The 23,924-nt window shown below is 39.6% G+C and overlaps 1 protein-coding gene across 42 annotated transcripts in view; it reads left to right on the forward strand.

Annotated features, from left to right (window-relative positions):
- EPB41 (erythrocyte membrane protein band 4.1) overlaps positions 1-23,924 on the forward strand; it is a 187,742-nt gene that overhangs the window by 134,379 nt on the left and 29,439 nt on the right. For 19 of the 42 annotated variants that reach the window (XM_073317288.1, XM_073317254.1, XM_073317261.1 and 16 more), the window contains 7 exons: positions 484-609; positions 2,449-2,663; positions 5,305-5,361; positions 5,478-5,519; positions 6,372-6,434; positions 9,540-9,719; positions 11,443-11,493. In XM_073317288.1, coding sequence (XP_073173389.1) covers positions 484-609; positions 2,449-2,663; positions 5,305-5,361; positions 5,478-5,519; positions 6,372-6,434; positions 9,540-9,719; positions 11,443-11,493 — 734 coding nt within the window. Of the gene's footprint in view, positions 1-483; positions 610-2,448; positions 2,664-5,304; positions 5,362-5,477; positions 5,520-6,371; positions 6,435-9,539; positions 9,720-11,442; positions 11,494-11,869; positions 12,272-12,831; positions 23,872-23,924 lie in introns of those variants that run through there. The other 23 variants (XM_073317259.1, XM_073317272.1, XM_073317284.1 and 20 more) reach the window with 18 other exon arrangements.

Below are 23,924 nucleotides of genomic sequence, written 5' to 3' on the forward strand. Positions count from 1 at the left end.
TACATTGTCATTGCCCAATTGTAACGATTTCTCCACCCAGCTCTGTTGAGATGGACCTTTGTGAACATATTGCCTCCCAGGCACTGAATCAGTGCACACCTGGCAGTTAATTGTTTCCTTTCTCAGCCTGACCACTCTCATTTTATGTGGTTCTTCATTATTATTCATAACAAGCTGTGCCTCTATAGCCAATACTATGCTGGGTACAGAAATACATTTATTAGTATAACCTAGTAATCAAAGCAATTAGTATTTTATACATCAGATAAGTAATTATAAGCTGCCAAAGGAAACTATGAATTTTGTTCTCTTTCTCCCCTGTCCTCTTATCCCAAAGCATCATAAAATTAGTAGCATAATTTTGTGTGCTGATATTCAGACAAGGTTCCTGAAGAGAGGTGGTTCTTGCAAGTTTGCTCTTGGTAACTTCTCCTTTTCCATGAAGTCTTAGGTGGCATTTTAATGAATGCATAATTTTTTTAGTCATACATGTCCATGAAAATATTGAGATAAGCCCAGTAGACGAAGATGAGGAGGAAGAGAAAGTGATGACGATGAAAGATCTAGAACTAGAGCCCAATTTTCTGGAACCAGTGCAAAAGGAGCCAGGTACAGTTGTGATGGCTTCTCAACCCGTGTGGTTTACATTTCCTTCTACTAAGTCTGACTCTGTTTGCTATCTCACAACTACCACATACAACTTCTCCAGTGTTTGTCATTTCTACAGTACAAGCAGTCTCAAGGCAGTGGTGCTAGATGAGATTGTGTCAAAAGGATGCCAGGTCAATACTAGGCACTTACTGATGTGTAGGAGTAATGTTTTTAGAGAAACGTCATACCTTGGATTAATATGTAACAGTGTGAAAATTAAGTAAACTTTGGTATCAACAAGTTTGTGCACTTGATTGCCAGTAAAATTGTGTTGGCAGTTTTCTTGCATTTTTCTGTTGGTCTGCTATTTGTATTGGTCAAATACATACAGTATTTCTTCATTTTTTATTTGATAGACAAAGACAAAAAGCATTTAATACCTTTTTGAATGAGAGGCAAAACAGGGATTAGAGGATATCTAAACATACAGACTATGATCCTTAAATCTGAAAATTTCTGATGTCTTGGGTCTAGCTGGGTGAACTGTAATAAATTAGTATTAGCTTGGACAAAGTACCAAGTGTTCATTGCCCTATTTGAGCCATAGGCGTGGGAACTAGGGGTGGGGGGTTGCTGCAGCACCCCCAGGTTTTAGGTGGGGCTCGGCTCCTGGCCCCGCACGTGGGCTCCCAGCCCGGGGTCCCAGCTGCTGGCCCTGCTTCCGGGGTCCCAGCTGCCAGCCCCAGCCTCAGCCCCCTTACCCCTGTCTGGGTCCCCTTCTCCAGGAGTCATGGCCCTGCTCCTGGCCCCAGTTCCGGGGAGGAGGGGGAGGGGCACAGAGAGAGGTAAGAGGGCTGGCTTTCAGCACCCCCACTGTTAAAAATGTTCCAGCGCCACTGGTTTGAACCAGTAGTTGACTTCATGAATATGAGCTTCTGTCAAACTGAATTTATCATTTCAGATAATGGGAAGAAGTTTAATTGGATAACCGTAAAAATTAATATGTTATTGTGGGTATAGAAATTGCTTAGTGAATTGTTCGGGGTTTGCTTTGACATAAAGGATCAGTTTGACCACCTATTCCTAAATGTGTAAGGATTTTTAGAAACTAGATAGCTCAGAACTAGAATTGGGGAAGGAAGAGGGCTGGTGAGTTTTGCATGTACCTGATGCTTATATGTGAGGCTTGTCATCCTTCTGCTAACAAACACAAATTTGAAGCATATATGTTCAGTACTGCACCTTTCACCAATTGGGAAATGATGGGTATCGTTCCTCAACAGTGACTCCTCTTATGGCAGGGGAAATCATCTGACGTAAAAAGTAGAAGTCTGCTTTGAAAGCCAACTGGAGACTGCTGCTTGTCTGTAAAGCTTTATAACGAAATAGTGATTTTTAATTGGCCAAAAGAAAATGCATAAATCTGATCCAGAGATAGTGAGGAGGTAGAGAATCTCAATGTCTGATTCAAAAACTTGTTAAGTTTCTGTTTGGGGATTTCATGGTGCGGTTAATACAAGTGATCACAGTTATAAACGTTTGTACTTTAAAGGTTTCATGGTGATAAACTTATATCAGTGGTGGTTGAAAGATCCAGAAACTCCTTGCAGGGTCACAAGTAAATTAGCATTTTTGGTGTGGCTTCTTTGCAGAGTGCAAGCTTGCTTTTTTACTTTCTGTACAATACCTATTATTAAAACTATAAGGAAAATAACCTCTACCTTTCTGTACTAAATGCACAAGCTGCTTTACTCCCTTTTTTTTAACTACAGTGCTCTAGTCTGGGAAGATTTTCCTAGTGATCTAGAAACATTACGCATTCTGAACCATGCCTTGACTCTTTTTTTCCCTGTTCAGCAGTAGCGGTGATTACACCTGACCGAAGCCCACGGCCCACCTCTGCACCAGCCATTGCTCAGAGACATGTTGCTGAACCTACCCCATCAGCTGCATCAGATACCAAGGAAATAGTAGTAGTCTCTAAAGTGGAGAAGGAAGCTGTGGAAACTGAGGGAAAGCGTGAAGAAATGCCACCTGAGAAGGCCAAGATGGAGCCATCTGAAGTGGCCAAGGTACGCTAGCCTCAGAATTACCATAAAGTGTTTATTTTGTGAGGACTGCAAGTGATTTTTGCTTTATATGGAATGCTAGCTCTAAAATGGCCTCAAATGGCAATGTTGCATTAGATGGGAAGGGGTAGAGAGGTATCTCATCCCTGTGTAGTCAGTGGACTGGGAATGGGATCCTCTCTAGCTAGTTGGTTGTGATTCCAGGAGAATACCTTTCCTGAACTTCAAGATACCATAAAAATATGTTACACTACATGTTATAGTTTTCATGTCTTAATTGTTCCTAGGGCAGTATACTTTTTTTCAGGGATGGTCCTAAACAAATTAGCTGTTACCTGTTGATCACCTGAAAATGGTATGTACCACTGAGAATTAGCCCCATATACAACTGAATTTGTTCTTGTTAACTAGTAACGCGTTTTACTTAAGTGGAATTGCCCGATATACACACTGTGAGAGAAGAATTGGGCCCAGAGTTTTCCAGCATTTATAGTGTAAAGTGTTGTTTTAATTGATTTGTTTTTCCTGGAGAGCTGTTAATGGACCTGACAGGCTAGCAGCTGGACTAAAATGCTGATTTATGAATATTGAAACACGTTTAGACTGTGTTGGATTTAATATTAAGTGGGACTACTTAAAAATTGGAAAGTTCAAATATCTGGTTCTTCTGAGAGTATTCTGTGTAAAATATAGATAGATAAAAATATAAGGCAGAATAGTATATGAAGAGGTATTCATCTTGTTTCAACACTAATATTTTAAAGTTTATTTTGAGAGAAGATAGCGGAAAATCTAGAGGCAAAGAGCGTAGATAGAGATTGCTTCCTGTCACTCTGAATGTTGTACATTCTGTTTTCCCCATATTGTTGTATAGAGAGCAAGTCTTGTATGGTAGATGTAGTTATAGTCCATGGAAGATCTATAGATATAAAATAAGCACTTGAGGCATGAGGGAGGAGACAGTGCAATATCCTCACCAACCCCCCAAACAAGCCAAGAAATCTTTATTTTCAGACGTCAAGGAATCCCTGTAGAGATAAGAATTCCTGTTAGTTGGAGAAAACTGGTGGCAATCTGTTAACAGGGCCAAATTTGGACCTGGTTACATCTGGTCCTTCTCTGACTCGAATGAAGTTGCACCCACTTAAAACTGGCGAATTTGGCCCTTCAAAACCACAATTGCCTAACATAATCACAATGTCACATTTTCATTATGTGTTATCCTCTTTGTAGCTTCTTAACATACAGTACTAAGTGTATTCCTTTTGATATCTAAATGCCTCTCTTCCTTGCATAGTCATCTTGCCATATATCTATGTATATAAAAACACACATAAGAGATGAACAAATCAGTTAGTCAACAGGACCTTCTATATGATTAACGGAACACAACTTTTGGTGACACCACTGGTTAAAATTGTCAGTGGCTGTTGCCAATAGCGAAGACCTCTGAGCTGCTTTTAGTCATAAAGGCACAGAACAGGAGCACTGAGTCATTGAGGATGAGTGTCGAAGACTAATGGAGTCTTGCAGATAATTGAAACATTTTAAAACATCTTAATGCCACTCAACGGTTAAATTTAAAATAATTCCATTCACCCAGTCCCTCATTTATCCGACAGATTTTTCAAGTATTTACAATATTAGATTTACTTTGGCACTTGGTGTAGAAAGAATTCTTGTAAAATCCTGTAGACCCTAGAAGCTGCTAAACTGCTCCATAATCTAATCTAGTCTTGGGTTAATCACCTGTTTCTTTATCCTTGCATATATAACTATTTTTGCCTTGTGGCAACCAGTCTTTGTAATGTTTCCTGTATTTGTACTTTATCCCATTTCAACATTCTTCCTGCGTTGTGGTGGTGGTATTGCTATTTCAACAGGCCCGTCAAGGTAATCTTTCCAAAGTTACTTCAGTGATAGGCTAGCAGGAGGTGCAGTTTTATTTTAACGATTCTTGGTCTTTATCCTGCCTATCAAATGTAAGCACGCCACCTCTGATACAGCCTGGATTGCCTAGGTGAATTGGATGAATTGAATTCCTTTTAACTTTTGAAAAGCTTTGAAAATATTGGTTATTAGCTCTACAGTTAAGGAGAATGGAAGACTCCAATCCAGTGCTACTGGTAGGTCAATTGGCTGACAAATGTAAATACATACTTATAGACAAGTGTATGGCCTGTGTTATACAGGGGGTCGGACTAGATAATCACCATGAAAGAACATCTTTATTTTTTGTCTTTGAAAAGTTGTATGTCTATTAATTTGAACATGTCGCTTTTGACAGTGATCTCATTGGGTATCAAATTGTAGATAAGCTTTGGAAACATTGGCTTACAAATATCCTTAAAACAAAAAAGCCTATCTTTGGTAGAACTATTAAATAAATGCTCTGTGGGGTCTTTTAAAACACTGATGTCAGTTTTACTTTCAGGTTTAGAAATGTGATGTTGAACTGACATTGCCACTGTTAGTTTTGTTAATCCTCTTCAAAAGACTGCACGCTGACTCCCGCATGCGGACTCCTCCCGCATGCTGCCATGCTTCAAAACCAACCTCATATTTCAGCTGTGTTTTGAAACTAAGTGGTTTCCAAAAATCTACTAACAAGAAATGTTTTTACCACTTTATTTCTTAAATGTAGGTGGGGAAAACACACATGGAGGTCACATTGCCTACCACAAATGGTGACCAGCCCCAGGTTTGTGCTGATAATTATCAGTTAGGTTTTTCACATTTTTTTAAAAAGATTGTAAAATGAAGGTTCAACATAACTAAATAAACAAACATTTTTTGTTTTTTATCACTGCGAAACAGCAGCCTGCAGAAAAAGAGGAAGGTCCGACAAGAGTGAGGAAGGTTAGCCACTTTACACCTTCACCGAGCAAAATTCCCATGTCACTCATGCATACTTAACATATTTAAAAAGACAGTGCTCCAATTTCTTCATGTGCTTTGATTTTTTAATCTGCAAGTATATGTTCGTTTTCAAAACAGTTCAGCTTTTTGTCAATCTGAGATTGTTAAATAAATCTCTGTTAAAGAACTTCTTAGTGAGAAACATACTCTGTTTCAAATATGAATTGTGTTTCACAGTTCTGTACAGAAATAAAGCTAGTAACAAGCATAAGAAAATTGTACATTGAACGTTCCAGGAGATGCAAAAACTTAAGCACTTATGGTTTTATGGGGTACTTGACAGGGAAAATATGTAAAACACTGAAGGTATTTCAAGTATATTAATTGTAGTACACATTTTATTAAAATTCGTTTTAAAGGCTTGGAAGCATTGGAAAAACTACACGTACAATACCATTTAATGCAGCACCATACACACTTCATTATCAGGAAGTTGAAAATGTCTTAATCTTTGCAAGTCCTCCATAGAAAATGTTGAATACTTATTTGCTGAGAACAGGATGCCTTTGTTGTAGCAATGCAAATAAGCCAATGAAACTCTGGGAACTGTCTCTTTAAATTAAACTCATTACATTATTCAATTGTTCATGAGCAAGGTCCTCCATTTCTTGGTGGTGACTGTTCCTACACATGTTCTTGTGGTTTTATGGCCCATCCCATATTGGCACAATGCTGCGCTCCAAACATTTATTTAACATTTTTTTATTTGCCAATTTGCGATTCCCGCAAGAACAACACTTTAATTTTTTGTGCTTTTCTTTTTTTTGTTCCCCCTTTCTTTCATTTTCACAGAAAAGATCAAAGAAACTAGATGGTGAAAACATTTATATCAGGCATAGCAATTTAATGTTGGAGGTTTGTATGAACTTGACGCTTATTTCAGTTGCGTTTGCCTGGACCTTCTGCATTCTTTGCTGAACTCTTTTTCTTCCTCCTCTGCTGCTGAATTTGTTTTTGCATGCTGTTGCATGAAGACTTTTAAAAATACGCTTATGCATGTCAGCAATAAACATGATGATGTGCTGTCATTTCTCCTACCTTTTTTGGTTTTCATTCTTTCATACTTACCAGAAAAATATATGATTGGGATAGTCCTGTGATAAATCTGTTTCTAGCATCCTAGTGACTTTATAGCATGTTTTTTTTCCTTCAGTTCACAAATAGGAAATCTCTGCACTGGTACTCAGAATAACATGAATCACACAGGATGCAAGGATATATATATAGAGAGTCTCTCTCTCTCTCTCTCTCTCTCTCCCTCTCCCTCTCCCTCTCCCTCCGCCAAGGAGAATGGAATCAAGGATGAATCACAATTGAGAACATAAAAACGAGACTGACAGTAAAGCCGCAAGCTGTATAAACTACACAGCAATCTTGTTCAGCATTCTTCAGGAGGGCTCATGACACTATTGCTTGCTCACAGTAATGTTAGATGAGGCCTTTTTTACTTTCCAGAGAACTGCCAATAGAATTTACCATCATAGTTGCTGTAATTTTTCTCTAACCACTTTCCTGCTCTAATGTATTCTAGGAAACATAGAGTTCTCCTCCATTGGAACAACCCAGTAGCAAGTCCCCTAGTGTCTGATGTAATTACTATCCCTAGCAAAGTGTGTCCTTGAATGCACTTCAGTATGCTACTGCTCATCTGACAGTTGCCATGTATTCTGAAGGTGCTAGGGTGTATTCTGTAATTTCATGCACAGGTGTAGATCTTGGATAGTCTGCTTTATGCACTGAAACTTAAAATTTAGATGGCTCCCATGCAAACAAGATCTCGAAGACTGGAACGTTCCAATCATATATTTATACATTGTTACGGAAGACACTTTGTGGCTTCTGGTACTGACTCTTTCTGTGTGTTGTGTTTCTATTAACGATTACAGCTTCAGCAGCTGATAGGGGTTTTCTCAGCAGTTGTTTTTGAAAATGAAATGTACTAACTGCCTTTTTTTTAAATCTTAATTTAAAGCTTTTTGGCTTTTGGTTTCTGACTGCTACAATTTTAAGCTTTTGGACATCAGTAAAATGGTCAACAGGAGTCATCTACAGTCAGAGTGCAATGAGGATTTCACCCACCATTTGTTTAGGCCATGCATAAGCTAATTGTTTATCTGTTCTCAATGAAAATTTGTATTTCTTAAATGGCTTTTTCCTGCTAGTGTGGAACTTGGCTCTGGCACATGTATTGTATGCTCCAGTGTGCTTCATTGTGCCCCAGCCTCCTCAACCTCTTACTGTCTTCCCCTGCCACCCGAAACACTTTTGTTAGAGGTGTTCACAGACCCTCAGCTAGAAATGGGCAACTAAAAAGGTTGTGATGCCTATTGTTTCTTCCTTCTTATTCTGTGTATTTGGTAGATCAGATTAAATCCAGCAGACTGGCTGAGTGCAGGAAAATGTTCTTGAACTGTTTTTATTGAAAACTGTTACTGCTTCAGATCTTGAACTTCTGTGCTTCATAAATTTATAAAAAAGGGGAATAGGAAAAATGTGTAATTATTTGAGTGCTTTGCTCATTAAAAGAGGCGTACAAGAGCAATTCAAACTTCTGTGGGATACATCTTGCTAACTTTAGTTTCCACGTTAATACTGTTCTGGCAGGGGAAGTCCAAATGTGAACAAAGTGCTTCTTACCGGTGCAGGCTAAACAAGAGGAGTGATCTTTGTGTTCTTTCAATCCAGAATCCATGGCAGGGCTCCTCTGCATGGTGTTGCTGATTCCAGCTTCTGAGCTTACCATGGAGTCTTCAACAGTCTGGTTCATGCTTTTTCTAACTAGCAGACACTGATCTCATGTTTTCATGTGGGACAAAAGATAAAACTATTGGTTCCCCATGGATACGCCAAAAGAGAAAGCTATATTAATTAAGCACACTTTTATCCCTGCTAGCTGAAGGCAGTCTGTCTTTGGTAAGCGTGCAGAGTCACGGGACTGGGTGACCAGACAACAGAGTAGCCTCTTGTGACGGTATTAATTTAAAGCAAATGCAAGCAATCTAGTCTTGCATAAGAAAGTGACTTAATAGGTTGAAAAACAATTGAATGTATAGAGAATAGAATTTGCAAAATCAGATTTGCCAATGACTCTGTTTTGCTTGGTTTTTGCGCTGTCTTGAAATGTCTTTGTTTAGCTTAAGCCTGTTTTAGTCAAAAGGCTTTGTTTTAAACAAACTCTGTTTTTACTTGCAAGGCGAGGCTGTTTTTGAATGAGTTAGTTGAATAATGGACTTGTGTTGAAGTCTGTGCATTTATGCTGTAACCTGGCATCACAGAATAAAGAGTTAGCATTTTTCCATATCCTTATCATTTTAGCTTGGGTGCACTGGTTACTCTGACATAAAGTAGATGCTCAGTTAGTTTTAGGAGTCATTTTCTCATCTCACATTTTGTTAACTAGTGTGAAACCACCTGTATAGTTCCTGGAAGGAATGAGGTGTGGGCAAAGAAGGTTATGAGGTTGCTTTTTAAAAGATAACTTCATCTGGGAGGGGAAGAAGTGGAAACTAGAAACAAACTCTTAAATATGTTAACAGCATCTGTGAGCTTCCCTTAGATATTCAGGGTTAATGGAAGAACAACAAAAGAAGGAAAACATGCAGTGAAGAGTATGAAATCAAATGGTCAGGGTTCTTTTAGTTCTGTATCTTGATATTTTAAATCCTCTTTAGGTGAAAATTCAAGTGTTTAGACTATAATCTCTTTTGCTGAAGTAAAAGATGACTAATGTCAGGTCTCACTGCTAGAGGGGCAGACATCTTCCACATAATTAAAATGTGTACCTCACTCTGAGGATAGAATAAAGGGGAGGAGAATATTCCCTTGTATGTTTACAGAGTGAGTGCAGCTAATGGAAATTGGGAACAACTTTGAGTGCAGCTTGCTATCTGGCAGCACAGGCAATTTTAGATGGCCTCTCTTTATGTGCATCTTCATTTGATGTTTTTTTTAAAATCATAGGAACTAGATAAAACTCAAGAAGAAATAAAGAAACATCATGCTAACATCAGTGAGCTGAAGAAGAACTTTATGGAGTCCGTCCCCGAGTCCCGGCCTAGTGAATGGGATAAGCGCCTGTCTACTCACTCCCCCTTCAGAACATTTAACGTCAATGGGCAGGTCCCCACCGGAGTGGAAGGAGTGAGTACTTATGAAATGTGGTATTAACTGATTTTATATTGTAGCAACTAAATACTGACGTTAAATGAACATCTTTAAATAGTTGAGGACTAAACTTGGCTTATCTTATATTTCTGGTTGGGGACATTTCAGATGTCTTTTTTGGTGGGTTTTAAGAACAGCATTGTTGCTGAGGGTATTCTTTTCTTTTTTTAAGCTTAAATCACAATTCTTTTGTGATACAGTATAAAACAATATTGGAGCTTCCTATCTGGCTTTGTAGCAACATTGCTGCAACTAGAACTTTGTTTTCTTGCTATCAGTTTCAGCATTACAAGAGCACAGACTTAAATAGTTATGTTGGGATCTGATTTATTCAAAATACAGGTGGGGGTAAATCTTACCTTCCAAAATAGAAAATGTCAAAATTGATGTGGATTGTAATTTTAAATTTTAGCTTCAAGGATATTATCACAAGCCATGGAGGAAAAAAAATTATGTATTTTGGATGGTGCCTCTAAGAACCAAAAGTTACAAGGCTTGATAAGCCAGAGAGGAACCTTGTTAAGAGAATTTTGTATGTAACTTGGCCCTGATCTTGCGTCAGGATCTGCCCGTGTGTACTCATATTCCAGTGAGATGTCTTACTAACATCAGTGGGCCTCCTCACAGGCACTGGGGTATACAAGGGGTTGGGCCCTGGCTTGGTAGAAACATAATTGCTTTTTAGGGAAGTGTTATCCATATTTGTAGCAGTTATGCACATTCATAAGCCTCTTGTTTAGTTGCATAATATAAGAATGTTACTACTTTTCAATACAAGTAAGCTGGAGAAGCCAAGAGATCAGTCAGTCTGCTGTCTGGTCTCTTCCTTACCGGTAGTCAGTATCTTACTGGGATGGGCCCTGTCATATTACTACTGCTGTTACTTAACTCATAATTAAAGCTCCTAGATCAAACTAATTACAATTTCTTGAGCAATGATAGTTATTTGTCTTAAAGGGAGGGAGTGAAATCCTAGCTCCATTGAAATCAATGCCAAAACTTTCACTGCTTTCAGTAGGCCCAGGATTTCACCTCTCCGCCCCTCTCACCTCGCCTCCAACTGCTGCGGAGACTGTTTTTCTTTGCTTGACTTTTAAACCATGCAAGTGTGGAAATTTTAACATGGAATAATCTGGGAGGAGGAGGAGGAAGTTGCCAATTAATTTATTAAACACATGAAGCCACTTTAGAGTTTGATTACTGAACTTTATTTTAAGAAGCCTTTCTGCAGGATGCTTTCCAGTAGAGATGGTGTAGGGGTCTCCACCCGTAAGAGTATTTCACAAGACGGGAATAGTGTGTGCTTACCAACCTGCAACTACAGTGGTTTGCTAGCAATTCTTTAACACTGTACTAAGGGTGGTGCCAGCCCTATGTGCATCACTTCACTGTTACCTGTCTCTGGAAGTTCCACCACCTGTGACATGATCCTTCTGAAAATGGCATTTCAGTGAAGGTGATTTATGATCATAACATGAGACACCTGCAGGAAGGCACATGGATAGTATTTTAGTTTGCCTTCACGTCATTATCAAATGTATAAGGAAGATAAATTTGAATGTAATATAATTCTTTTTGCTGATGTACCATTATGCTATTGTTGCAAAAATCCTGGCATTCTATATGGGGTTATCTTTCTACTATTCCTGTATCTTACATTACCAGACAACTGAACTTTACACACTTTGTGTATGTCCAGGTCAAGAAAGCCACTGTCCTATCCTCTGAAAGAAGGGTTGGTGGGCCAGAGGTAAAGCTGCTGTTATGACATGTGCTTCTGAACCAGAAATTTGCTATTGTAATGGCACTAAGCAAAAACTCAACAGCAGCTGCTGAGTAACATTTTTTTTTTTTTGGCAACATTAACTCACAACCTACTGACCTAACACCTTAAAGGATTTGCACTGCTGCAGCTTTTGCAGCTTTCAATTTGCTTATTTCGGCGCATGGCTGGTTGAAAAGCTGCATGAAGATGTAACCGTGTATTCGGAAAGAAAAACTATTATGAAAGTTTAACAGTACCCTGTTCTTTTTATGTTGTCTTCCCTTCCTTTCTTTTCCGTTTTGTTTTTTGTTTTAATAATCATGTTACTCTTGCATTTTATTTTATTTCTTTTGCTGCCCAGTCCCCCAGCTACTTTCTCCCTGATACTCATCACTTAAGGGTGTGCAAAGAACCAGTCCCAAAATACAAGACTGATCAAAGGAGGTTGGATCAATTGAGAGAGCTTAGGGCCAAATTTTTTCTTTCATAGATGTACCGGGTTTGACTATGCTTGGCCAACTGAAAGGATGGAAAGCATTTCTTGAATAAACTGCAATAAATTTTCCCAAACATTTTTCACAAGTTCTAAAGCATTTGTATGATACTGTGTTCATTATAATTTCACATCCTTTAGATTCTGAAGACTCAGATGCACTAAAATGTAAAACAAAATCCAGGGAGTTTGGAATGTTACTACTAAAAACATTCATATTCCATACTCCTGATTTCTAAGGGATTGAATATTTTACATTCATAACTACAATATCATTTTGAAAAAAGTGGAAATTTTGATACTATCTTCATTTGCAAAATTTTCAAAACTTTCAAAACAAGATTTTATCATCTGCATTAAAATCTAGATGTCAAGCCTTATGAACTGTCACTTTTAAGGCCAGTATAGTACAGGAAGTTATAAAAGACTGCATTTTTTATACTACCATTTCTATTTGTAATACAACAAAATTAACTTTTCTCAACCATTTCAATTGTGGAACACTTAAGTACTAGATTTTAAATTATTCTTCTCTCAAAGGGAAATTGCGACCACACGTGAACATGGCCCTAAGATTAGTGGATTTTATGGAGATGATCATATTCAGAAGTTAAGCTAGAGGATATTACTGAAGTGCTTCTATCCTGATTTGAGCCTCCACAGAATTTGTCATTCACAGCAGTTTGCCAATTTAGTAATAAAATATTGATCAGAGCCTCTGGAAGACCTGTCCTAACACTTTGTACATCCCTAAGTACCATTTTGAGCACTTCCCATCTATCATTTTTGTTCATCTCTCTGTCTTTCTTGATCTTCTACCACGAAAGCAGACACAGGAACGTCCTCTGTTAGTACAGGATGAAGACAAAATAAAAAAGCAGATGCCTTCTGAGACATCATTGCCCCAGCAAGCAAAAGAAGACATTCTTCCAAAGGTTTCTATTCCAATTCCTGAGGAGCAGAAATCACTCAAAAAGTGCCACCTATATTCTAGTACTTTTCCTTCTCCTCACATTCCCTTTATGGTGTCCCTTTTTGTGATCCTTGCACTAACTGTGTGGTGGTTGCTCTTTCTGTGATTGGAAACAGGGTGCCTAATTGAAACCTCCATGACCACAGCTCTTGAATTGTTGACTGCATCTTCTACTGTGTCTTCTATGTGTTGCCTTCTGATCTCCGTAGTTCATTGTCCTATGAGCGCTCTGCAACTATGTTTTTGATCATAATATTTTGCTTGGTACAGTGTATGATTTGGGATTCTAAAGGAGTGGCAATGGGTTGCCAGACCTGCAGTAATGCACTGAAATTTGAGCCTTGGTGATCCATAGACTAAATTTTAAAAAGCATGTTACCCATTGAGTACCTGTGTGAAAGTCTTTAGCACTGAAGTGGACATGCTGATGGTGGCTATTTTGCTTCTGTACACTTCAAAGACTTCTTGCACAGCAGTTTATGAAAAGACTTGATTGAAGATTACTCTTATTCTTAAACCCAGCACTTGCGTACATTTATAGCATTTATGGTGGGGAAAATTCAGTCTCAAATATTTATTCAAAAGACTTAAGATCATTCACAACAGTGTACAGAGTCTGATCCATAACCACTCCTTTTCTAAGAAAACAGTATTAGCATACAAATAGCTTTTTTCTTTAATTTAAAAAAGGCTTGGTGTCAGTCGCTGTCTTAAGGATAATTCATATATGTACATAGGGACAGACTACTTCAACTGTCCCCTTTATAGAAAATCCTTTTCAGGTCTTACTACTGTCTTTGTACGAGCATCCCTGCTTATCTTTCATAGGTGAACTCTCCTCTAAATGAAAATACTGTCTAACTTTTGTTTTGGGGGAAAAACCCTCATTAAAAGCAGTACTTATTTATTGTAAGGTTAAATTAATCTGTTTCCTGAATTTGACTCCATTGGTGCACTGTAGATATATGTTCTTTCAATTTGTGTTGAACTCACTGAAGTGTGTGTACTTATGGCCATATAAATGGAAGTAACATGCTGTTAAGTACACATCCTGTGTCTGCATGTTGACTAATAGTATTGTTGTTAAGTTTATCAAAACATGTAAAAGAGCAGTATGTCCAGATCATAATTGTAGTGTTAAAACAATTATTATTTTGACTTCTTTAACAAAACCTTTGCATGCTGCTTATTTTTTGTAGCACTTTTGTATATATCTGGATTATTTGGTTTAAATGATCTATAATTAAGTTTAAATGATCTATAATTAAGTTTAAATGATCTATAATTAAGTTTAAACTTGACTGTATTGTTAATGATCCGGTTGTATGAGAGCCAAGATTTGATGCTCAGCTGGACTGAGCAGATCTGGTTCAGAAAGTAGAGGTAAGATGGGCAGTTGCTTCTCAGTGTATATTAGTCAGGGGACAGAGATGAGCCAACCCACTCGTTTCCCATTGTAATTTGCATTCTATTGCTTTCTCTAGCTTATGGGTGTAGAAATAATATTGCTGAGATCTGCCATCAGTATTCACACTAAGGAGCTATAAAAGAATGGAAGACACTTGGATGAAAGGGACTAAAATCTGTGTCTATATTTTTCTTTATAGATCTATGTACACAATGTTATTTTAGAAAATTCATGTGTAAGTATACGTGTGGGTGGGTGTGCACATGTGCGTATGTACTGGGAAAAGAAAGGAGACAAATCTATTATGAGAGTGCATGGAATTGTGCACATGTTCTCCAGTAGGAGGATAATAGTGAACCTTCAAATATCCCATCTGCATCTCTATTTACGCTCATAAGTGCTTATATTGAGGCTCTCTGAACAGTGTCTCAGAACTTTAGCTAGGAAGAATCTAGTTAGTGAGTGAAACATTAGTTTTGTTTTTAATCTCATGAGAATGTTCATGATTTTGGCCAGTACTGCTTGAATACTTATGAGTTCAGATTAGCGCTCCCATTTGTGCCCTCAGGATTTTGCTTTGTGTTAATACTAGTTTAATTGAAAAGCATCATACCCTTTTAGTACCATAATCATAAACTTCCTATTAAAAATAAATTTGAACATTGTATTGATGCCAAACAGTATATACTGAAACAATAATAGACAGTTTTTCCTTTGTAACTATTTAAAAACATTAAAACTAAATTAAGCATTAAAGATAACATTGATATGCATCCACAGACTAAGGGGAAATGCCACTTCAAAAGAATCATGCACTGGATGGATCTAAAGAATAAGGCTCAGTAGGCAAATGAATGGAGAACCCCAATAGTAGGTCTCGTTGTGAAATTTAGGAGGATTCCCCTGAGGAAGTGGGAGGAAAGAGCAGTGGGGAAGCTGGAATTTGGATCAGTGGGTCAAAAGCTAAAAGGAGACCCTGAATTGGGAGCAGGGTGTTGAACGCTTCCGGTATATGAGTTCTTACCAGAATTGTTGTGGAGGAATTGGAAAGGACAAGATGTTAAAACTGAGACCCCAGACTACTTAAAAAAAAGTTTGCTTTCCACAGCACATCATCTCAGAAGTGAGGAGTAGTTAATGCCTGGGAGTAAAGGCACAACTATTCTTGTACCCCCAAACCACTATAACTAGAAAAGAATACTTACCACTATATTTAAAGAGCCAGAGGCCTGAGATTAATATGGTGCTATTTAAGATAGCTAGACTTGAGACAAATCAACTTCTCACAAGACTACTTTAGAAACTCCTGTTTAAAAAAAAAAAAAAAAAAAGAGAGAGAGAATACCCTGAAATAACAACTACAATAAATATCAATCATCACAAGGCCATGATTTCTACAGCCATATCTGCCTTGTCAAAAGGAACTAGGAAGGTGCATTCTTTGGGATCTTACCTAGAAAGAGGTTTGAACGTAGTGTTCAAGAGATCTATCGCTCTAGGACAAGAAGAGTTTACATCCTTTTGTTCTATTCAGGTTGTCTCTGAACTTCCTAAATAAAATAATCTCTTTATCAAGTTAACTTTGAAATGAGACTGGTTTCTATCAGTAAAAGATCTTTGAACTGCATACAGATTCTGAGAGAGCCCCACATAATGTTTCTCAGCACTTAATTACTATCTCTGAAGAGGACCTGAAGAAATTGAACAAGCTATTAATATCTTTTTAGCAATGTAGAGGTCAGCTTATCATCCAAACACATTGTGAAGGTGCATGTCTTAGATTAGATTAGATCTATACCTTTCAAACAAGTCTGTTTCTCACAGAAATACCTGGTAAATACTGCATTACTTTCAAGCATCCTTAGGATGTGGTCTTGTCCACATTTAAAAATTCATGGAGCCTTAACCTAGTATCCTAGAGTTGGCCTTTACGTTCACTTCCTGTAAGCCACCATCTTTCTGATCTGCTTTTTGAGTGAAGGAACATCAAGGAAGAGACTTAAAATTTTGCCTTCACTATCTATGAGGTCTTACCCTTTTCTTCCCTCCTCTTAGACTGGAGAGTCTTATGCTTCTTGGAATTCTAGATGGAGAGTAATTATAGTGTCAGAGACTGAAATTTTGTCCAGTCAAAATTGCAATGGATCTCTTGAAAATGTGTATAAGTAGGTCTTCTGTGCTACATCTTCACCTATCCTGGAGAGACTCCCACCTCTTTGTTTGCTTACAGGGCATATTTAAGTACAGTATTACCACAAAACCACCTTTTATGGTAAGGACAGTAAAATCCCACTTGCATATCTGTTCAGTATCTCAAGGTCCCTTTCAGCCCTGTATTTCTGTGATACATAATAAATCATATACACTTTGCTATGCTTATTGTCTTTCTGTGCTTTCCTTAAGGTCAACTTAAGATGCAACATTGAAATAAAAACATTTTATGAATAATACACATTTGTGTATATATTGTGGTAAACCCAGGACAAACAGCTACAAAAGGGGGGTAGTAATTAGTCCCCAGGGATTAAAAGGCCCCTCCCTATCCTCTGAGGAGAGAGAACCACAGGGCAATAAGGAAAAGGGGTTGCTAGGGAACCAATTAGGTTCAGCTGACTCCAACTACCTGGGACATTTTTAAACCCTCCTCTGGGTGGTAGGAGTGGGAGGAGTGAGAGGAGTAGGGAAGCTGCCAGTAGGCTGTTTGCAGCAAGGCACCAAACCTTCCAAGTAGAGAGGCTGCACTCGCTCCCCAGAAGGGAAGGAAAACAAGCACAAGGGACTGACTGAGGAGAGGAGTAGCAGGACCCTGTGAAGCCTATAAGGATTCGCCTTGCCCCAAACCTGAGTCGTCAAGGCTAAAAAGGACTGAGCCTACTGAGGCGAACAAGGTATTTTGTCACAATATAAAGAGTTCTGTACGCTTAATGTAGTACAAAATGTCAGTTTTAAATAGCTTGCAAGGAGATAAAAGGAAAAAATATGTCGATTGCTAGCAGAGATATGATTTACTGTTTCTGGAACTGAGATGTTCTTAAAAGGTGCTACAAGAGGAGTTGTTACCTTACAACTAGATAGGTAATTTCTGATGTCAGGCTGATTAGGTGCAGAATAAGGTGTTTCACACTGTACCTTAGTTTAAAGGTAGATGTCGCAGAGCTTTCGTGAAATACGGAAAAAAATTATCTTGCTCTATCCCCACTTCAGAGGACAAGATGGAGTGGAGTGCCCACAAACCATGTAGCCTACTGGCCAGTTGTTACCATGCCAGTGTCATACATTAATTCGTGCCAGTGCTGATCTTGTTGTCATTCTTTGTATTTGGCCAATAGTGTAATTGAGGTCTGTTGCACTGATGGTGAATATTTGAAAAGGTTGTGAATATTTGCTGCTCAAGTAAACATGTCAGCAGGATGCATAAACTGTAACCTTGCCTAGGTTTATGTGAAGAAGGCTGCAGTCTTACACGTAATCCTTGATGACCTGTTACAACTCAGGATGTTTCAGCAGCACCTAGATACCGGTCACTAGGTGCTTTATAAATACCTAAATGGATAGAGGCTACTAACAGTATTAATATGAATTAGTCTTAGTTATTTTCCAGTGTTTTTCATTCTAATATCTTTGACTATCACACCAAGATTTTGTTTAACTAAGACTTGTGTGTGCTCTGTGTGGTTATGTAAAATTGGGGGTGCACGCTCCAGTTAGAGGCAGAAATAAGAGACTTCTCTTCAAGGCTTTGGTCTTTGGGTTGTGAAGTTCAAAACTCCAGAATAAATTAGTTGATTGTATATATAATCCATGCACTTAAATAGAAGTCATTTTAAATTCTGTGAATCTTAATTTATTTTTATTATGTTAGCATTGCCAAACTCCCTTATGGTATGAATTGCAAAAGAGTCTCTTGGTCTTACCCACATTTTCTTTTAAAAGTTATCAGCACTTTGAAGCAGGGAGGTGGGTTTGAGTTCCCCGGTGGCTGTCTGTTTCAGGCCCAGGCATCATTGGGGACTTTTTACTAACTATGATGCTAGCATTCTGAAACTTGCACAGAGATTTTTTTTCCTCAACTCAGGACTTATTGAAATTCAGATTAAATGATGAAGATAAAATATATTAAAATAGATAAGTGGTACTGGATATAATTTTTTTTAAAAAACCTGTATTATTTACATTTTAATTGGAGACACTCAGATGAGGTCTGTTAGCAGAGGACCAGTAACATCCTTACCTAGTACACTTTTCATTTTTAAAATAGGCTGTTCAAGTTGTATGTCATATAGTGCTTCAGTGTACCTTCTATCATTGTATTTGGTGCCACAGGCTATCAGTCTCATGAGGCAGCATCACTCCTTTGTACTGTGGTGCACAAAGATTTAATGGTACCAGCAAGTGCTGTGAGATCTTAAACTGATCTCGTGACCAGTACTAATGTCAAAAATATAGCAGGATAATTTGAGTATTATAAGTTGGATGTTCTCTTGGAATACAGAAGTAGATCTTCTGGTGCTGGTTCCTGTGTGTATTCCACACATGGGTATGCGTGTGCAGCATGCTACCAAGTCTGGAGATTCTTAGTCTGTCGGACATGCACAGTTGCTCTCCTTGTGCGCCGGGCTGAGGCTCTGTAGTTCCTTTTTACTGCCGCATGGCCTGAGTCAGAATCCTGTATCCACAGATTTCTCCAGTTTTTCTTATCAGCCTGTTAATAGTTTTAATATTTAGCATGGTTAAAGCTTTAATATTGTATAGTTTAGCTTAGTTTCTTCCATTTCTTGGAGTCTCTCCTCATGCACTGGTACTGTGCATCTCTTGTTCTTGCTCATCTGTGAATCATGGGCATCAATGTTGTCTCTACCGTCTGGGTTAGATGTATATCTAAGCAAAGAGCAGCATTTGCTGTTTGTTTCCCCCACAAACACATGAAGCATGTGAGCGTCAGTTGAGGAAACATGTTATGGAGAGGGCCATGAGACCTCACGCTGATCCAGGCCAGAGAGACATTCTCCTCCCCATCCCAATGCATCAGTGTCAACCAACAAGCAGCACCCCTCTGAGCACAAGCTCACGACTGGACCCTAGAACTCCTAAGCCCAAAGAATCCTTCTCCAGGGCTTTGATGAGCTGTAGTTCGCAAAAGCTTATGCTCAAATAAATTGGTTAGTTTCTAAGGTGCCACTAGTACGCCTTTTCTTTTTGCACAAAGAAAAGGCACTCTTAGTTACAAGGACAGATCCCCATCCAGATCTGCTCCTGAAAGAAGAGACCCCCCCCACCCCGCGACTCTTTCCAGCCTTCATGTGTGGATCCTAAGGGCTCAGGACTGCTTAAGACTCCCAGGCAGGAAGGTAAAGCATGAAAGAGGATCTGTCAGTACCATCACTGGTTCCGACTGCTAAACATACAGACCACTGTCCACTGGCTCCATATAAGCGTGCTGCACCTGACTCTTCAGTAGTACCAGCCCACCATTCTAAAGTCCTTTCACTTTCAACATCTTGGGACATACTGGAACTGTCAGTCACAGCTACTGGACAACCCAGAACTCCGGGACATGTAGAGACACCTATACCTCACTGGAGCATATCTTCCTCCTTTATCCTCAGTCCCCACTCCTTTTAAGCCTGGCTCTCTGGAGAGACATTCCCACAGCAGAGGAAGAAACTACTTTGACAGTATAGGAACCCTCCGGCAGAAGTGTTCACCCTCTAGTACCAACGGTCCCACTGGTGGAGCAAGAGCAAGTCACCTACTTGGACAAATCAGATGTTCTGGTCAGCCCATTAACCCCTCATAGATTAATCTTGACAGGGAAATGATGAGATGCAGATATGACTCTTCCAGGGACCGCTGGTACCTGATGCAGGGGGTCCTCCTCAACTGGGTTCCATGGGACCCATATGGCAGACATCCCGGTTCTGTCCACAAGCCCTACCACACTACTTCCACACAGCATCTATTGGATCCATTGCAGTACAAGGGGGAAGTGACCCAAATCCACAGATACTGATGGTATCGACAAGGATCTCATCCTCTTCACTGGATGAAGCAAATGCTCCATCTTCACCATCTCTGCCAGATGACCATAGGCAGTATCAGGAGCTCCTGCAGATGAATGACCTCCAGATCCCACTGGAAGAGGACCAAGTTACCCAGCCATCAGCTTCTTGATATCCTGCAACCTACAGGTCTCAGCAAAGTGGCTCTCCTAGTAAATGAGGCTATCATGGAACTAGCCAGGGTCATCTGGCATACCCCAGCCTCCTGCACCCCTACACTTAAGAGACGAGGCACCATTTTGTCCCAGACAAAGGCGCTGAATTTCTTTTCATGCACCCAGAGCCCAACTTCGTGCAGGCAGCCACAGAAAGAGAAGGTTACAACACCATAATGCCACCCTGGCTGACAAGAGGTTGGCCCTTTTGGGAAGAAACATATTCTCATCTATGAACCTGTAGTTCCATATCGCTAACTGTAAGGCTTTGTTAGTGAAATACAATTTTAATTACTTCAGACTGGCAGATTTTAAGGACAACCTTTCCCCTAGAGGACAGAGCCCAGTTTCAAACCTTAATTGAGGAAGGCAGGCTAGCGGCAAAAACATCCCTGCAAGCCACAGCAGATGTGGCATCTAGAGGGCAAGCCACTGGTGTAATTATGAGATGTGAGTCTTGGCTTCACTCTTTGGGGTTCCCGAGGGAGGTGCAAAATACCATAGAGAACTTACCATTTGACAAGTCAGATGTATTCAGTGAGAGAACTTTTGAGTCCCTGCATGTGTTGAAAGACAGATTGACTCTCTGATTCCTGGGAACTTACACCTTGGCCCTAAAGAGATTAGTCTTGTTCTATACACCTGCCTCTGGTACTGTTACCTCCACAGTCATTCTACCATCAGGATCTGGCTGAATCTCCACACAAGCAATTAAGTTCAGAGACCTTAATTTTCATCCCCTTTGCTACCATAATGTCCACCCTCCTGCTAAGGGCTACTTTTGATGTCTGTCAAGAACCGCCTGCCTTTATTGATGCCAACCACTTATATCCCTACCCCTATCTTTGGGGGCTGTCTCACACTTTTCGCACACAATTAGGACTCTGTTATGACAGACAAGTGGGTTCTAGAAATCATCCACCATGGTTACTCTATCAAATTTTTCTTTCCCCCTTCCCCACTCAAACTCCTTCTTGATCCCTCTCCAGGGACCACTCTCTGAATTCTGCCAGGAGGCAAATTCTCTTCTCTAATGACGGGCAATAGAACGAGTGTCATCTCAGTATCAAGGCAGAGGGTTCTATTTCCCCATAGTTCTTAGTCCCCAAAAAAGACAGAGAATGGACTTTCAACAGCAGAACATCTTTATTCAAAAGTCAAAATTCAGCTTGGTTACACTAGCGTTAATGATCCCCTCTCTATGGGAGGGAATGTGATTCACAGCTGTTGAGTTGAAGAATGCCTATTTTCATGTGGATATTTATCCATCCCACAGAAAATGTGTCCAGATCCTGGTAGGTCAGGAACACTACTAGTTCAGAGTCTTTCCCTTTGGATTAGCAGCTGCACCCAAGCTATTCATGCATGTATTCTCATTGATGGCAGCCCAAATGAAATGCCATGGCTATGTAATCTTGGACAACTGGCTCCTAACCGATCATTCCAACTATGAGGTCAGGTCAGCGACTTTGTTCCTGCTGCTATCTTTTAGCAGCATGGAGTAGGAAAGACTCCACTTGGAAATGCTACCTAGCTAAATGGGGAGAGACTTCTTCACCTGGGATGGCACAATTAGTCTTCCTAAGAACCTGCAGATATCCCAGTCATTTTAGATTATCTCCACTCTTTGAAGAATTTGGGTCTTTCCATTAGCTCGCTGCAGGTTCATCTCACAGCAGTCAGTGCCTTCCTTCCTTCTCCAGTATATGAGCATTCCATTTTTACTCACCCAACAATAATTAGATTCCTAAAGGGCCTAGTCAGGACCTTTCCACCAGTGGCCAAGCCTACACCTCAGTGGCATCTTAATCTCATCCTGTCAATACTTATCCGGCCACCATTTGAACCTTTGGCCACATGCTCTATGTCCCACCTTTCTATAAAGGTTGCAATTTTAATTGCTTTTAGTTTGGCCAGGAGGAGGGTGAGTGAGAGAGGAACACTCATGGCTGACCTACTATACACCATTTTTCATGAGAAGAAAGGTTTCCCTTCGCCTTTTTCTTAAATTGCTCCCTAAAGTAATTTCTAAATTCCATCTAAATCAGTCTTTCCATTTATTGATTTTCTTCCCGAAACCCAGTGCTTCTGTTGACGAGAAGACTTCATTCCCTGATGTCAAATGAGTCCTTGCAAGCTACCTGCAAAGGACCAAACCAGTCAGAAAATCACCAAGATCGTCACTATAAGAGAGAGGTCATGAGGACAAGCAGTATCTTCTCAGAGAATCTCTAAATGGATTTCTGGTTGCGTCATCAAGAGCTACCAATTAGTGCGTATTCCTCCCCAGGAAGGGGTAAGGGTCCACTCCACAGCATGTCTCCAGGAAGTACCAGTACTGGATATATGTGGAGTGGCTACTTGGAGCTCCATCCACACATTGACAAAAAGTTACAGGCTATCTCAGGCCTCCTCTGCACGTGCGGCTGTAGGCACTCCAGTTCTTCAAGCATCCTTACGGACTGCATTCTCATGCTCTCCTCTAGTCTGCATGCTGCTTATAAGTCACCCATGTGTGGAATACACATAGGGACCAGCACTTAAGGAAGAAATAGAGATTACTTACCTGTAACTGGAAGTTTTTTGAGATGTGTGGTCCCTAACTGTATTCTACTACGCACTCTTCTTCCCCCTGCTTTGGATCTTATCTGATTCATGATAAGAAGAGGATCTAGAGAGGCATCAGCTGGCACTACCTCTTATGTCCTTGGTCTGGAGTATGAGGAGAGCCATTGTGCAGGTGTATGGACACTGCTTACTGAGAATCTCCAGACTTGGGTGCATGGTGCAAATGCATACCCACACGTGGAATACACATAGGAACAACACATCTCATTGAACTTCCAGTTACAGGTAAGTAACCTCTATTTATGCACTAGACTAGTTCTTCTGCAGACTTCTTATTCCTTATTTCCCTATTTGGTTTGTGAAGGGTATAGTGAGGAACAGCAAGCAATGGGGTTTGGACATGATCAAAGGGCAAGTAGAAAAAGGGAGATTGATTTTCTTACACCCTTGTGTGACTTCACTGGAGTTATTCCTGATTCTCACCAGAGTGAAATCAGAATCTGTTCACATTCTACACTTCTGAGCTTGTCAAGATGATTATCAATGATACAAAGTGTGTTAATTTATGTTAGGGTTAGTAACTTTTCCCTGTATAAATTATACCACTAGCCTCATTGATTTGTGTGTGTGTGTGTGACAGATAAAAACAGAGTATAGACAATAGACATATTCCAATAGATAGTAGGAAAAATACTTTTTAGAAAAGACCCAGGAGATCTAGACAGATACACATTCACTTATAGGAGTGTTTCTCAGTTAT

This window comes from Lepidochelys kempii, chromosome 19 (genome assembly GCF_965140265.1).
Source record: "Lepidochelys kempii isolate rLepKem1 chromosome 19, rLepKem1.hap2, whole genome shotgun sequence".
Classification (NCBI taxonomy): Eukaryota; Metazoa; Chordata; order Testudines; family Cheloniidae; genus Lepidochelys; species Lepidochelys kempii.